Here is a 17,437-nt window from a genome sequence, read left to right as displayed (position 1 = left end):
TTTTTATTCTTTCAAAAATAAGGACCCCAAACTTTTGAACAGTAGTGTATATATTAATTCATAAGCAGCAATATACAGTTTTATCCTGTCTGAAAACTGATGATGGTAAGTAGGACACATATTGTGAATAATAAGAATAACAATAAGAATAATGATAACAATGAGATTGTTCAAATTGCAGTTTCATGAAATTTTTCCCAAGCATGCTCTGTAAGAACCCTAGACGTGTCATGTCATCATTATTACAGTGTCTTGTTTTGGGAAACTTTTTAGTTGGATGAGCAATCAATGCCAGACTTCCTCTTTTATCCATAAAAGGAATATTTCCTGAGTCATTAGCTCAAGAAGGTTGTTGCCCAACACCCTGGCTGCAGCATATATAGCAGCTGCCTTCAGGACTGAAATACAAATTGCATTCACAGAGGAAACATGAAGACTTTCAACCTGAGCATTCTACTGAGCCTGGCAGTGGCAGTTTACTGTGTGCCAATATCACAGGTTACTGAGCAAGATGAGAGTTTTGCAGAGGTATGTGTGCTTCATTTGCCTTCTTATGCTCATGTTCTCACTATTGTGCACTAAAGTGCATGTGAGAGCTTTAATTCTGCATGCTATGTTGTTATTAAGACGTGAAAAACTTTCTAAACCATGCTTGTTCCTTAATTGAGTTACTGCAGCTGATGCATATTTAACTTCGTTTCTCTCCTGCAGAGCTACCTGAAGAAATTCTTCAACCTAACGGAGGAGAGTGGTCCGGTTGTCAGACGGGGAATCAGCTCAGTGACCAAGAAGCTGAGTGAAATGCAGAGATTCTTTGGACTCCAGATCACTGGGACTCTGGATGCTGACACCTTGGCCATGATGAAGAAGCCCCGCTGTGGCGTTCCAGATGGAAAGATTGCTCGCTTCTCCACTTTTGGAGGCAACCTCAAGTGGGAGAAAAACAGCCTCACATACAGGTGAATGATCTCAGGAGAGAATACATGAGAGAAACTTACTACTACCAGTACTGCGTGTGGCTAATTACTGAAATAAATTCTTTTGTGGTACAGGATAGTGAACTACACACCTGACATGTCTGCAACAGAGGTGGATAACTCCATAGAGAAAGCTCTGCAGGTTTGGGCCAAAGTTACCCCTCTGAGATTCACAAGGATCTACAGTGGCACCGCTGACATCATGATCTCCTTTGGTCGCCGGAGTAAGCACAAGATAACTTTTAGATCTATATATTAACTATATGATCAGTTTTTTGGCTGTAACATACTGCAAGGCATTTTATCTCTTCATCACACTGATGAAGAGTTGATGTGATTCATCAGCCATAGAAGAGCAAAGCCCAGTTCTTATTTGCTGGCTTTTACACAGGTTTACGAAACCTAACCTGACTGTGTTCTTGCTACCAGATCATGGTGATTTTTACCCCTTTGACGGACCTGATGGTACTCTTGCCCATGCCTTTGCCCCAGCTGCTGGCATCGGAGGAGATGCTCATTTTGATGATGATGAAACTTTCACTTTCCGCTCAAACTCAGGTGAGTTTGTCACTTTTACGAAGCATAATGTCCTCTTTTGCCTCAATACTACCCTGTCAGTGCATGTGTTCACTTGATTTATCGTTGATGAGCTGTAACTGACCTGTAGGTGTGTGTTTTCTTCTTTAGGCTACGTCCTCTTCATGGTAGCTGCCCATGAGTTTGGTCACTCTCTGGGCTTGTCTCACTCTGATGATCCTGGTGCTCTCATGTATCCTGTGTACTCATACAGAAACCCTGAGACCTTCACTCTGCCCCGAGATGACATCAACGGCATCCAGTCCCTCTACGGTTGGTACTGTCTAGGTTGCTGCTTTGAATCTTTGAAGAACTTCTGCACAAATGATCTCATAACCTTTATCTTTTGTTACCTCCAGGCCCTAACCCTGATGTAGATCCACGTGACCCTAACCCCACAGCCCCCACCACCCCTGATGCCTGTGATTCAACCATGGTCTTGGATGCTGTGGCCACCCTGCGTGGAGAGCTGCTCTTCTTCAAGGACAGGTATTGTAAACACTGAATGTTCAAAGATCTGAATGCTGAGGTCCTTGAAGAGTGTTTCTCCTCAAACCACATCTGTCTCCTGAACTAATTTGTTCCTGTGTGTTTTCAGCTTCTTCTGGCGTAGCTACCCTCAGAGCAATACTCCTCAGCAAACTCTCATCAACAACTTCTGGCCCGATGCCCCTGACAACATCGATGCTGCTTATGAGAGTCAACAACTAGACAAGCTCTTACTCTTTAAAGGTATGTGTCCTCTGTGTTCACTTGATGTATTTGTATTATTTACTATTTTCTACATTATTTGTCTGTATGTAGATTCACTGCAAAGTCTCCTTTCATCTCCATGCAGGTCGTAGAGTGTGGGCTTTCAATGCCTATGATCTTGTGCCTGGCTATCCTCAGTCCATTTCCACCTTTGGTCTGCCTTCCACCGTGAGGAAAGTGGATGCAGTCCTCTATGACGTAGAGTCTCGCAAAACTCTGTTCTTTGTCGGCGACAATTATTACAGGTGTGTTCAAAAGAGATCTGAAATGAATGACTGATTTTGTAGTGATATTGGTTTACAGTATGTGTTATAAGTGGTGACTTGGTCTAATGACTGGGTTTTTTTTTCAGCTATGATGAGGCCAGAAAGACTATGGACCAAGGATTCCCCAAACGGGTGGATGAGAAATTCTCTGGTCTGACCAGCAAGGTGACGGCAGCTTTCCAGTACAGAGGTGAGGAACGTTTAAGAGCTCAAGACTACTAAAAAATGAAAAAGATTTTAGGTGTTCTGAATTTTTCAAGCATTTATGCAGTGCTAACGTGTAACAACTGTGTTCTGCAGGTTTTACCTACATCTACAGTGGACCCTACATGTTTGAGTACAGTCTGAGGACTGGGAGGTTGTTCCGTGTGCTGAAGAACAACTACTTTCTGCGCTGCACCAAATACTAGACCAGTTGACCAACTAACTTGTTTACAGAGAGACTGTGAATGACAGTGGCAGTATGGCTAAGAAGTATAATAATATATTTAATAATATCTAATGGAATTCTTGCACAATGATAGGTATATACTGGATATATGCCTTTCTACAGAGCACCTTATATGCTTTAATATTTTTGTATTGTCAGCCATTGCTTTTGAAGATTTAAAAAACTTAATTTTAAGAAATGTTTTATTTTATTTAAATTCATTATTTAATCATTGCTATTGCTATTTTTGTTGCTGTTTTAGTACATTTTTTGTGAAATTGATTTGCTTAACACCTTTTAACATTGTTATAAAAGTACACAGATTTGCACACTACTGTGACTAATCAAATGAATGTATGCAAACAATACAATGTGACAAAGAGAAATAAATTGGCATCATGAATGAATATATCTTTAAGTGTGTTTTGCTAGGGCTGCACAGTGGTGTAGTGGTTAGCACTTTCGCCTTGCAGCGAGAAGATCCCTGGTTCGTGTCCCGGCTTTCCCAGGATCTTTCTGCATGGAGTTTGCATGTTCTCCCTGTGCATGCGTGGGTTTTCTCCGGGTACTCCGGCTTCCTCCCACAGTCCAAAAATATGCTGAGGTTAATTGATCATTCTAAATTGCCCGTAGGTGTGAATGTGAGAGTGCTTGTTTGTCTTTGTATGTAGCCCTGCGACAGACTGGTGACCTGTCTAGGGTGTCCCCTGCCTTCACCCGAGTCAGCTGGGATAGGCTCCAGCACCCCCGCGACCCTAGTGAGGATTAAGCGGTGTATAGATAATGGATGGATGGATGTGTTTTGCTATGCTGCAATGCTACAACTGGTAAATGAATCCTTTTCTTACATAGAAATCTGAAAAACAAAATCATGCTATATTTTATGCAAGACAAAGGAAGACTTACTGGATAAATGTCTTGTAGTATTATGATGTATTACTTCATTAAACATATGAACAGTTAACTGTAATATTTAGCTGAGGTCTAACTAGCACACCTACATACTAATTCCTAACTGCACTGACACTCGCAGCTGAATGTCTACCAAGTTCAGCTTTAGTGTGTTTGCAGGCTAACATCTGCTAATTAGCATAGCTGAGGCTGAAGTGCAAGTCATTATTTTTGCTCGGTCATAAACCAAAGTTTTGGTAACAACCAATTGTTGCCCTGATCACACTTCTGCCCTCATTATCCAGCAGAAAAGTCAACGTTCTCATCATTCATCTTGGTGGGAACATGAAGTTGTGAACCACTTTCTATTGTAGCTTCTCAAACTGTCCAAATATTTCACTAAAAAATATTAGAACAAAAATGTTTAGCATACAAATAATATAGCATGAGCTCAATTATTGAGCAAATCAAAACATCCACTAAATCCATAACTTTATATAGTCTGGATCTTGAAATCTGGAGAAGATAATTGAGGATGTGGCTTTACTTCCTCTCACACTAAACTGGTTCAGGTTCTTATCAAAATGTAATCTGTTCTTCTTTGGCCTGTGCTCCACCTTTCCAGCAAGGTTCATGAAAGTCACTCCACTAGTTTTTGTGCAATCTTGCATCCAGAGAAACTAACAGACAAACAAACCGGCAGTCAAATGACGCTGAAAACATAGCTGACATTCCAGGACCCTCTGCTTCTTTCTCACTGATCACACTTGTGCCCTCATTATCCAACAGAGACACTACACTGCAAACACCTGCTTTATTTATTAATTCTGTTAAACCTGCCAAACTCTGCAGTCTTTTGTCGGGGTTTTAACTTTACTGGCTCTGTCTTACTTTACCCAAACAACTTCCTACCCATGTTGTATATGTCCACAACCAAGGTTCACAGCTCAATTAAAACTACACTGAGATGGTTTGGGATGAGATGGACCACAGAGTGAAGGAAAAAGGACCAACAAGTGCTCAGCATCTCTGGGAACTCCTTCAAGACTGTTGGAAAACCATTTCAGGTGACTACCTCATGAAGCTCATGGAGACAATGCCAAGAGTGTGAAAAACAGTAATCAAAGCAAAGGGTGGCTATTTTGAAGAATCTAAAATATAAAACATGTTTAGACTTATTTCACAATTATTTGTTTGATACATAATTCCATATATCTTGCTTCATAGTTTTGATGTCTTCAATATGTATCTACAATGTAGAAAGCAGTAAAAATAAAGAAAAAGCACTGAATGAGAAGGTGTGTCCAAACTTTTGACTGGTAGTGTACATCAGTGTTTCCTTTTACCATCTATTCTTTTTTCATGTACATTATACAAATAATAAACACCACAATTAACAGTGAGGTGCAGCTGAAAACTTTAAACAGACTAAGATTTGTATATGATGAATACATTAAGTACTAAGAGGAACAAGAATCATCTTTATACATTTATTAATTAAGCTTTGAATTTGAAACAAAGCAATATGACAAGTGAGTTCAAACATGTGCGTGGCCATCTGTGTGTGTGTGTGTGTGTGTGTGTGTGTGTGTGTGTGTGTGTGTGTGTGTGTGTGTGTGTGTGTGTGTGTGTGTGTGCGCGTGTGTTTACTAAACAGTATTTTAACCGCATAGTTAGTCAAAAACACATGCTTGATGCCAGTGGGTGGCAACATCAGCATGTAGCTCTTTGTGTAATACAGTTTTGTCATAATGACCTAAATAGTGTCTCCAAAAATAGAAACACACTTCTGAAATTTTTTCAGACACTATAAATGATTATTTATTCATTTATTTTCAGTCGGTACAAGTTTTCTTTTTCACATTGTCCAAAGATTTTTTAATGTCTTTGAGTCTGAAGTGCTGAGATTTATATTTCCCAGTTGAATATAATTAAGAATCAAAATTACTGAGTATATAATGGTTTTTTTTAAAAAAATTCAACATGTATAACCGTGTTGTTTGTGTTTACTAGTGTTGAAACAGCAACACAGCAAAAATATTTCTGATCTTTAAGGGTGGAAAAACTGTCTACAATTGACACCAAGAACAAGATGTACAAAACTTCTGTACCTTGTCAGTTATTTTGTACCGTATGCCATGCAACGTCTATACGCTGCTACAGTAAAGACAGAGACAAGGTTATCATTACATCTTTTGACTGTTGTTACAGATTATGATGGTGTTTGATGAGTAATGTTCCCCTGTCATGAAATTATAGGTTGACCTCTGGTTCAAGATGAGAGCTACTGGGGCTTTTGTCACAGCATGACCCAGCTTGTTTGGGTTTGCTCACAAGGTGCATTGCTGTGTTATCAGTAGCATCAGCAGCCCAAGGGCTGGAGTAGTTTGTTATGTTTGGATTCATGACAGACCGCCTTAAAAATCAGGGCAGATAAGCCTTCTTAATATTGCCTTAAGCAACAGATAAAGACAACAACAAACGTGTGCAGTCTAAAACAACAAATGTTCAGTGGAGTTGCCTCAATCACTTCCTCCTGTTAAACTGCACAGAGACAATACAGTTTGGATGAGAGTGAAGAAAATCACTGGCATTCTCCTACAATATTAGACACAATAGTAAGAGCATCTGTGTGAGCTTGTCGTCTCAGCTTCCATACCACATATTTATTTGACGCAGTTCATACTTAAATATTAACATTTGAGTTTAAAATCTGTTGTGTCTACATGGAGATCTCATGCGTCATGTCATGATCATTATACATTTGTGGGAATTTTTTCTTGACCTGTCATCTTGTAATCTCATCCATAAATGGAACTGAGTCACTAACTCAGGTAGTTGCTCAACACGCCCACTCCCAAACACAGCCTATATAACGGTGGACTGCAGCACACAAGCAACATTCAACAAGGAAGCATGAGGTCATTCAGTGTGTACATTGTAGTAACCCTGACTGCTGCAGTTTGCTGTGTACCAGCACCAGAAGTTACTGTGAAGGATGAAGGTTTTGCAGAGGTACGTGTGTTTGATTTACCTTCTTCTGTCATTTTCTCAAATATTAATAATCATTGATTTCTGAGTTTTAAATTTCGTGATTAAATTCGTCTTACAGAGCTACCTGAAGAAATTCTTCAACCTAACAGAGGAGAGCGGTCCAGGTGTCAGGAGGGGGATCAGCCCAATAACCAGGAAGCTGAGTGAAATGCAGAGATTCTTTGGACTCCAGATCACTGGGACTCTGGATGCCGACACCTTGGCCATGATGAAGAAGCCCCGCTGTGGCGTTCCAGATGGAAAGATTGCTCGCTTCTCCACTTTTGGAGGCAACCTCAAGTGGGAGAAAAATAGCCTCACATACAGGTGAATGATCTCAAGAGAGAATACATGAGAGAAACTTACTACTACCAGTACTGCGTGTGGCTAATTACTGAAATAAATTCTTTTGTGGTACAGGATAGTGAACTACACACCTGACATGTCTGCAACAGAGGTGGATAACTCCATAGAGAAAGCTCTGCAGGTTTGGGCCAAAGTTACCCCTCTGAGATTCACAAGGATCTACAGTGGCACCGCTGACATCATGATCTCCTTTGGTCGCCGGGGTGAGCACAACTTTTTTATAATTTTAATTTTCCTAAAAAAAATTTAACTAAAAATACCAATTCCTGCATTCTATTCTATTCTATTCTATTCTATTCTATTCTATTCTATTCTATTCTATTCTATTCTATTCTATTCTATTCTATTCTATTCTATTCTATTCTATTCTATTCTACTCTATTCTATTATATATTGTACTTGGGTGAATGTATGCTTCACTTTTAGGAGCTGTATGGAGTTGTAAGGTGTCTATGGTCGTAATTTGTAAATAAAAGTTCCATTTAAGAAAAGCTAATATTGTTTCTTACGCAGATGTGATTGTAAAAAAGTGCGGTACTTATTTTGTTGAGTTTTTGGCACCTCTGCTATAGTACACACTGTAGTGTATACGTTAATCCCTTAATGTCCATCAATGGACCATTTCTACAGCTACAGCACAGTTACATAATGTATGTCACTCCACACAGCAAAGACACAATCATTCCACAAATGGCATGCCAGTGCTTGCAGCTTCCATCTTAGAGCAAATGTTACCTCCTTTTGAGGTTTAAGGAAGTGTTGAAATGTCTCTGTTTACTTTAATAACAGGGCTGTGATATTCCAAAGCATAAACAGCACTTAGATGCACCTTGGGCATCCACCATTCCATTATCTCTTCACCACTTAATCCTCATTAGGGTCATGAGGTGGCTGGAGTCCATCCCAGCTGACTTAGGATGAAGGCTGGGGACACCCTGGACTGGACAGGTCACCAGTCTATCACAGGGCTATATATAGAGACAAACAATCAAACTCACATTCACACATATGGACAATTTAGAATCACCAGTTAACCTCGGCATGTTTTGGACTGTGGGAGGAAGCCAGAGTACCCAGTGAAAACCCACACATTCACTCCATGCAGAAAGATCCCAGGAAGGCCGGGATGTGAACCGGGGATCTTCTAGCCACTGTGCAACCCTACCTTGGACATCCAGATTTTAGAAAAATACACAGGCAACATAGAAAGTACATTTAATCATGAGTTACAAAACCTGACTGTGTTCTTGCTACCAGCTCATGGTGATTATTACCCCTTTGATGGACCTGATGGTACTCTTGCCCATGCCTTCGCCCCAGCTTCTGGCATCGGAGGAGATGCTCATTTTGATGATGATGAATCCTTCACATTCCGTTCAAACTCAGGTGAGGTTATCATTTATGTTCTGCTTATCACAGAATAAATGCACTGTCCTGAAGTTCTGTAACTGACCTGTAGGTGTGTGTTTTCTTCTTTAGGCTACGTCCTCTTCATGGTTGCTGCCCATGAGTTTGGTCACTCTCTGGGCTTGTCTCACTCCGATGATCCTGGTGCTCTCATGTATCCTGTGTACTCATACAGAAACCCTGAGACCTTCACTCTGCCCCGAGATGACATCAACGGCATCCAGTCCCTCTACGGTTGGTACTGACTGTCTTGATCAAAGTCTTAAACGTTGCCTCTATAGTGGTACTCCACTGTTTAGGCTTTGTTCACTGTGATGCAGGCACTTTTACACACCTTTTTTATTTCACCTCCAGGTCCAAACCCTGACATAAATCCACATGAGCCTAAGCCCACAGCCCCCACTACCCCTGATGCCTGTGATTCAACCATGGTCTTGGATGCTGTGACCACCCTGCGAGGAGAGATGATCTTCTTCAAGGACAGGTAACCGATATGTTGTACAAAACCATTTCAGTTCAAAGTCCAAATAGTCTTGTTTTCCTTCCCATGTACCAAATCACTGTGTTCCTGTGTGTTCTCAGCTTCATGTGGCGTAGCTACCCTCAGAGCAATACTCCTCAGCAAACTCTCATCACAAACTTTTGGCCGAGCGCACCGGTCAACATCGATGCTGCTTATGAGAGTCGACAGTCGGACAACATCTTCCTCTTCAAAGGTACATGCTCTCCCTACCCATCAAAGGCACTGATCCCATTTCACAGTTACCATAAGTAATGTTTATAAAATCTTTTGCCTGTAGGTCGTAAGGTGTGGGCCTTCACCGGCTACAGAGCAGTGCCCGGCTATCCTAAAAAACTGAACACTTTTGGTCTGCCGAGAAGCGTGAGGAAAGTTGATGCTGCCCTCTACGATGTGGAATCTAGAAAAACTCTCTTCTTTGTAGGCAACTATTACTACAGGTGTGTATATCTTTTTCCATTTTCAGTAGTGTTCACTCGTATTCTAGTTCAGTGTTTCTAATTTCTGTCTGTGTTTCTTCAGTTATGATGAGGCCAGAAGGACGATGGACCGAGGATTCCCCAAACGGGTGGATGAGACCTTCTCTGGTCTGACCAGCAAGGTGACGGCAGCTTTCCAGTACAGAGGTGAGGAACGTTCACCGCCAAGTCAAGACCACTGAAATGAGAGGGTGTTGTTTAAACACATGGATCAGTCCTCTATCAATCTTTTCAGAATTCAAATGTTTGTGGTTAAGCAAAATTCCCTTATTTGTTGTCACTCATGTCTGTTCAGCATGACGCTGCAATCAGCAGCCAGGAAGAGGTTAGCCTGACTCAGTTAACAAAATCCATGTACTAGCATAAAAAAATCATAAAAACAGCAAATTGTGATGTTATGCAGGATTAAGTGACAGACAAACTCATGCTAATGACAAACCTCCAATAAATCCCTGCCCTTACATAACCCTGCTAAAACCACCAGACTTACATCATGTTCAGACATGGGATTTGTAACATTGCTGCCCTAATCAAACTGTAAAAATAACCACCTTCTGTCGTTCAGACATTGCATTCATGTTCCTCACAGCTTCATTTACACAAGATTGGACAATACTTCAAAGTTCAAAGAGTTACTGATAAACAAAAGCCTAAACCTAAACTCATCACAAGCTCATCATACTGACTAAATAAGAGTGGAATGCTGAAAATCAATATTCACACACAAGTTTGCTGCTTGAAGATAACTCATTTGAATTTTAATGATGGCGACAACATTAAAGACTAGAAATCACATAGTAGAGTTTCTTCTAGTTTTCCCTGGGGCCACGTTGATCCATTAATGTGACTTCATGCCGTTCAGACTGGTGCTGTGTGAAAACTGATACACCAACGTTTAGGGGTCTGACCTAATGAGGTGGCTGTTTATGGAACAGTGAGCAGGGTGCAAATGCTGTAAGATTAACAGAAAAGAGTCTGAAATGGGATTTAATGTATAAAGTAAGCTTAGAGGTACTGTAGTAGTCTTTTTGAAGTTGTTTTTGCACTTAAATATGATACCATGGATGACTGAGAATCTGCACAGGCACTGGTTTGCAGACTTTGACGGAACTATGCTGGCTGTACTTACATTAAGCTACATTAAACTTCTACTGACAGAGAGTGGTATCAGTCGTCCCATCGAACTCTCTGTGAGAAATAGAACAGGCATATTTTCCAAAACTGCTTCTACAAGTCGCACAGAAACTAACTCTGAGCCTGTTTTGCAGGTTTTACCTACATCTACAGTGGACCCTACATGTTTGAGTACAACCTGAGGACTGGGAGGCTGTTCCGTGTGCTGAGGAACAGCTATTACCTGCGCTGCACTAACTTTTAGAGCATCTGCATTTGAATTTATGTAGCCACTCATATAGAGGAAGAATGAATGTACAACCACAGTATTAAAGTTATTCTTTAAAAAAAATATTTTTTTAATGATTTCTGTTCTGTTACATGGTATATTTTCTCCAATTATTTCTATCACAAGCACACAGTATTCCAGACTGCATGAATAAAGTTTGATATTATTGTTTGTAGCTGTCTACATTCTTTTTTAAATAGACAGTGAAAGTAGGGCATTTAAGTTACTTTATTATGTATTTAGTTATTTTAGTTACTACCGTTCAAACGTTTGGGGTTTCTTAGAAATGTTCTTATTTTTGAAAGAAAACCATTATTTTTTCAATCAAGATAATATTAAATTAATCAAAAATACAGTTTAGACATTGTTATAGTGGTAAATGACTATTCTAGCTGGAAATGGCTGATTTTTAATACAATATCTACATAGGGTTACTTTTGAACAGTAGTGTACTTACAGCATTTTTACAGGGTCAAAAATGCTTTTTTAATCAATCCTAATGTGACCTTTCCTTTATTTTATGGTGTCAGAAAAAACTATAAAGATGCTCATTTTTGCTTGCAAACCCAATCAGAAGTGTGTAGTAGAGCCTCAATGCACTTTTTAAACAAAAATGCTTGTAACAAATCAAAAAACTTGCATTAAAGAGTCTGATCAAGACATGCAAGTCACTTTAACAAGTAGCCTATTGATGAGTAGACTGCTACCATGAAACCAATGTATTTACTACAATGTGGATCGAGCAACTGCGCTTCATAAGTTAGTCAAAGTAATCCTTTATGCTGCTCCAAATTTCTGCCATTTGCCCCATGTATATACACTACCGTTCAAAAGTTTGGGGTCACCCAGACAATCCCATGTTTTCCATGAAAACTCACATTTTTATTCATGTGCTAACATAATTGCACAAGGGTTTTCTAATCATCCAATTAGCCTTTCAACAGCATTAGCTAACACAATGTAGCATTAGAACACAGGAGTGATGGTTGCTGGAAATGTTCCTCTGTACCCCTATATAGATATTCCATTAAAAATCTGACTGATTTCCAGCTAAAATAGTCATTTACCACATTAACAATGTCTAGACTGTATTTCTGAGTAATTTAATGTTATCTTCATTGAAAAAAAATGCTTTTCTTTCAAAAATAAGGACATTTCTAAGTGACCCCAGACTTTTGAATGGTAGTGCATATATATATACAACTTTAAAGAAACCGTGGTTGTGCAGTATCTTCACTGTTCAAAATGAAGTTTTAAAGTGTAACAGTCAAGTCATCTACAACATTACATCACAGGAAAACATAGTAGAAACATAGTAAGCCCATAATGTCTTATCTGAACTAAACAAACCCAGCCCATGTTGGCAGGTTTCAGATCTTCATCATGTTCATGCAGGTCCAGACTATGTTCCAGCTGCTGACCTCATATCACCTCCTCTACCACCAACACCCCCAGCTCTCCTACAGTTATTATCTCCCTCTTGTTGTTCTAAATGGGCCTGTTCAAACACTTGCAGGAATGTTTTATTGCCCAGTCATGCATCTCTCTCTGCTTCCCTGCATCCACATCCAAAACATTGAAAATTAATGTTTCCGGAAATAACCAAGTAGTTCATTAGAACCTCCCTGCTGAGCAGAACCTCAGAAACTACAGAAAGAGTGAATGAAGTGACTGGAGTTATTTCTTTGTCTCTGCAAACAAAAAGAATCATGGAGGCTGCGCGGGCGGTTAGAACTATGATGTTAGTGATGATTGTATCTGTCTGTGGAGCTGTTCCCACCACTGCACCCAGCCAAGAGGAGCTCTCCAAAGCCCAGGTAAACAAGAATGTTCACCTAATGCATCATCTGTTGGTGTTATTTGTATGTTTGTTATATGTGTAGTAGTAGAGGGAGAAGAATATTCAGGTTTTCTCTGTTATTCTACTCTTCCATCCTGTAAAATAATATAGATCCAACCTTCTTAAATGATGTAACAGATAAGCAAAAAGTGGTTCACAAACTGATCAGCTTTATAACTATATAGCATTGAAGTGTTGCTTTGAAGAGTTAGAATAGTACACATGGCTTAAAGAAAACTAACTTTATCTTGTATGATATGAAAACTGACTTCTTGTAACATAGAGAACTAAGTGTGCAGCTACACATGTCTGCATTACACAATACAGCGGAGTCCTGATGTAGAGAACTGTTAAATAATCGTTGTGGAGTTGTTGGTAGAAGGTGAACAGAAATGTTTTCCATGGACAGCTGTTACAAACGATGACTGATCTTCACTTCAGGACATTTCTAAATGGCATTTCAGTTAAATTTGGAGTTGTCTCAAGCACATGTTTGTTATATTTTCAGATGTGCTGTCGATATACACTATCAGTCAAAAGTTTGGACACACCTTCTCATTCAAAGCTTTTTATTTATTTGTATTATTTTCTACATTGTGGATTACTACTGAAAATTAACACTTTTTTATTTACAACATAATTCCATACGTATTCGTTTACAGTTTGGATGTCTTCAGTATTAATCTACAATGTATAAAATAATTCAATAAAAGCCATTGAATGAGAAGGTGTGTCCAAACTTTTGACTGGTAGTGGATAGGACTAAACAGTCGTACTGCCTGTACTAGTCCAAGAGCAATGTAAGCAGAATTTTAGAAAAATCGTATTTGTCGAAAAGAGACAATCAGCTTCAGCAAACCGCAAGAGTGAGAGTGATTAAGATTTCAGTGTTGATATGGTGACACCTGTGGTCACTGGTGGTAAAAGCAATGTGTGCAGGTGCCAGAATTCTGGGAGCACTAATAGCAGTCTGGCAGCTACATCTGGCAGAAATACAAAAGAGAAGCAGTGCAGGTTTTACGGAAAGCACAGTGCAATGAACGTCATGATCATGAATAAACTGTGTGGCTGGTTGCCAAGAGATCTAATTACAAACAGTAACAGTGGATTACAGACATACAACACTCAGTACAGGAACAGCAGACTCCTGAACAGAAAACGATTAGAGATGCAAATCAGTGGATGGAAGTACAGTGACAAGCTAATGCAAGAAAAAGAAAACTAAAACACACTGACCATCAAAATAATAGCCAAAAACTGAGTTCATGAAAATCTGAAGGATCTTTACATTGCATTGCAAATTGCCAAATAATATTTTAATAAATAGGACTAAATCACTCATTATCAGTCAAGTTCATTTGGGTCACCCAGACAATTTCATGTTTTCCATGAAAACTCACACTTTTATTCATATACTACTAACATAATTGCACAAGGGTTTTCTAATCATCAATTAGCATTTCAACACCATTAGCTAACACAATGTAGCATTAGAACACAGGAGTGATGGTTGCTGGAAATGTTTCTCTGTACCCCCTAAAAACGCTTTTCTTTCAAAAATAATGACATTTCTAAGAGACCCCAAACTTTTGAACGGTAGTGTATATAGTTTAATCTATGAGTGAAGATTGTTTATATATGTTTTGTTTGTCCAGAACTATCTTTCGGAGTTTTTCTCAGATGTGGGGGTCAGTGCCCCCGACACTGTCCGGCGCAGCTCTCTGGACTCTTTTGAAGACACTCTCAAGAAAATGCAGGAGTTTTTTGGCCTGACAGTGACAGGGCAGTTGGACACCAACACCCTGGCAGTGATGGCTCGTCCTCGCTGTGGTGTCACAGATGTGACCAGATATGGCCATTTCGACGGCCAACCAAAGTGGGACAAGACAGTCCTCACATACAGGTAAAGTCGATCAAAGAGCAACAAGTCCCTGCATGTAGGTCAACCAAACATAAAGCACAATAAAATGTGTGTTGTAAGCTATTTTCATTCTCACACTGCTACAGAATAACTCAATACACACCAGACTTGAGTGAAAGTGTTGTGGATGCCACCATCGCCAAGGCTCTGAAAGTCTACAGTGACGTCGTCCCTTTGGATTTCAAACAGATCAACAGTGGCACAGCTGACATCATGATCGTGTTCAAGGCTCAAGGTACTTCTGTTCCTTTTGTGCTTTTGCGAAAACATTTGACTTAGTAATAATCATGCTCTTCCTTCAACCAGAACATGGAGATTTTTCTCCATTTGATGGGGAAGGTGGGGTCTTGGCACATGCATATTCTCCTGGCGAAGGCACTGGAGGCGACACCCACTTTGATGAAGATGAAAACTGGACTCTAACCTCAGCAGGTGCAGACTTTAAGCAGACATTGCTGGTGTAATGCCCTGGCTCTTTGTGTTCCCATCCTGACCATTAGTATGTATCTGCAGGAACAAACCTGTTCTTGGTGGCAGCCCATGAGTTCGGCCATGCTCTGGGATTAGCCCACTCTCAGGTCCAGACCGCCCTGATGCATCCCACCTACCAGTATGTGAACACAGAGGGGTACAAGCTGCCAGATGATGACAGACAGGGAGTCCAAGCTCTCTATGGTGAGAGTCCAGCTCATCCACACACTGATAACAGAAACAGAATGGACATCATCAAAGCAGTGATAAATCCTCCCAATGAGCCTCTCCTTCTGTTTCTCTCTTTTGTATCGCAAAGGTGTCAGAGCATCATCAGATCAACCTACAGTTCAGCCAAAACCACAACCCAGACCTGAACCAGAGCCTGAACCTGAACCGGTTCCAGATAGGTGCAGCAGGAACCTGATATTTGATGCTGCAGTCTCCATTCAGAGGGATCTTTACTTCTTCAAAGATGGGTCAGACTAGATCCATTCATCCATTATCTATACACTGCCTAATCCTCATTAGGATCACGGAGGTGCTGGAGTCTATCCCAGCTGATGTAGGGTGAAGACAGGGGACACCCTGGACAGGTCAACAGTCTATAGAAGGGCTACATATAGAGACAAACAATCACACTCACATTCACACCTATGGACAATTTAGAATCACCAACCTAGCTGAGCATGTTTTTGAACTGTGGGAGGAAAATCCACACATGCACAGGGAAGATCCCAGACCCAAGCCAGGACGTGAACCAGGGATCTCCTAGCTGCAAGGCAACAGTGCTAGCCACAGACACTGTGCAGCCCCAGACTAGATCCTATTTTTCTTATTTAAACTTTATATAAACATGCTGTTTTATCTGATAGAGCTTTAATTTGAAAGCTAAATTCATACAATATTATTAAAAAATATATATCTGAGCAACCGACAGCTTACCGTGGATTTTTTTGGGCCTTTTTCTGTCAGATATTTCTGGAAGAGGAGCAGCTCCTGGAGCGGCATCAATGCGAGGAAAATTCAGTCTGTCTGGCCTGGAATTAGCAAAGTTGATGCTGCTTATGAGTATAAGAAGGACAATAAAGTCATTTTCTTTGAAGGTAAATTTGTAAAAAAAAAAATCACAAGAACAAAAACATTTTTGTTAATTAAAAATTACAAAAAAAGAATCTTTTTCACACCTACAGGGAATCAATACTGGGCCACCAGAGGAAACACTGTCCTACCTGGTTATCCCAAACCTCTCAGCGACTTTGGCTTCCCTCCATCTGTCACCAAGGTAGACGCTGCTGTTCATGTGCCATTTATAAGCAGAACTCTATTTTTCGTGGACTACAAGTACTGGAGGTGAGTAATGTGAACAGATTAAACTTATGGGCTGGATCCAGATATAGACAGATTGTATGTGTTGATGAATAGTCCTCTTAATTTTACTCATATAGCTACAATGAAAGGAGAGGCAAAATGGATCGTAGGTTCCCAAAATACATCAACAGAGACCTCCCAGGAATTGGATTCAGAGTGGATGCTGCTTTTGAGAACAGAGGTAAGGTGACATTTGAAGGTTAGTCCCTCTGGAGGTGCATTATGCTCCTGTTTAACTTGATACCAACGATGCACCCTTTCTTCTCAGGTTACCTGTACTTTTCATATGGGTCCACACAGACAGAGTACCACTACCAGCGAAGAAGAGCCCTTCGCACTCTGCTGAACTATGCATGGATGGATTGCTAAAGAAGCAAAGAACCAAATTTGCACACATACATATGCACAACTGTAATCACCCAACAAAGAATTGGTCTATTCCACGCATTTATCCTAAGTGTAGCTTACTGCAACTTTTCTACAGAAAATTGCAGGAAAGAAATACATTTGATCATTGTTTAACCATGCCGTAAGTAACAACTGCTTGCTATGGAGTCAGGTGCTTTTTCTCAGACGTGCATTAATTAAACATGAATTAATAAAGCTTTGAACTTGAGACAAAGCCACAAGGGAAAAAGTGAGTTCAAACACGTGTGTGTGTGTGTGTGTGTGTGTGTGTGTGTGTGTGTGTGTGTGTGTGTGTGTGTGTATTTCACTGTACTGTTGACATATCC

The 17,437-nt window shown here is 40.1% G+C and overlaps 1 protein-coding gene and 1 pseudogene across 1 annotated transcript; both read left to right on the top strand.

Moving 5' to 3' along the window:
• The first annotated feature begins 381 nt into the window (after nt 1-381).
• mmp13a (matrix metallopeptidase 13a) lies at nt 382-3,409 on the top strand. The gene is made up of 10 exons (XM_023292784.3): nt 382-528; nt 712-959; nt 1,053-1,201; nt 1,407-1,535; nt 1,665-1,826; nt 1,913-2,042; nt 2,152-2,285; nt 2,392-2,551; nt 2,659-2,762; nt 2,873-3,409. Exons 1-10 carry the CDS (start codon nt 430-432, stop codon nt 2,980-2,982), a joined length of 1,425 nt encoding a protein of 474 aa, XP_023148552.2. The 5' UTR covers nt 382-429; the 3' UTR covers nt 2,983-3,409.
• A 3,346-nt stretch (nt 3,410-6,755) lies between these two features.
• LOC111583608 (uncharacterized) lies at nt 6,756-17,325 on the top strand (annotated as a pseudogene).
• The last annotated feature ends 112 nt before the right edge of the window (nt 17,326-17,437 follow it).

Source organism: Amphiprion ocellaris, chromosome 14 (genome assembly GCF_022539595.1).
Source record: "Amphiprion ocellaris isolate individual 3 ecotype Okinawa chromosome 14, ASM2253959v1, whole genome shotgun sequence".
NCBI classification, from domain to species: Eukaryota; Metazoa; Chordata; class Actinopteri; family Pomacentridae; genus Amphiprion; species Amphiprion ocellaris.
This window is presented reverse-complemented; position numbering and strand designations above follow the sequence as displayed.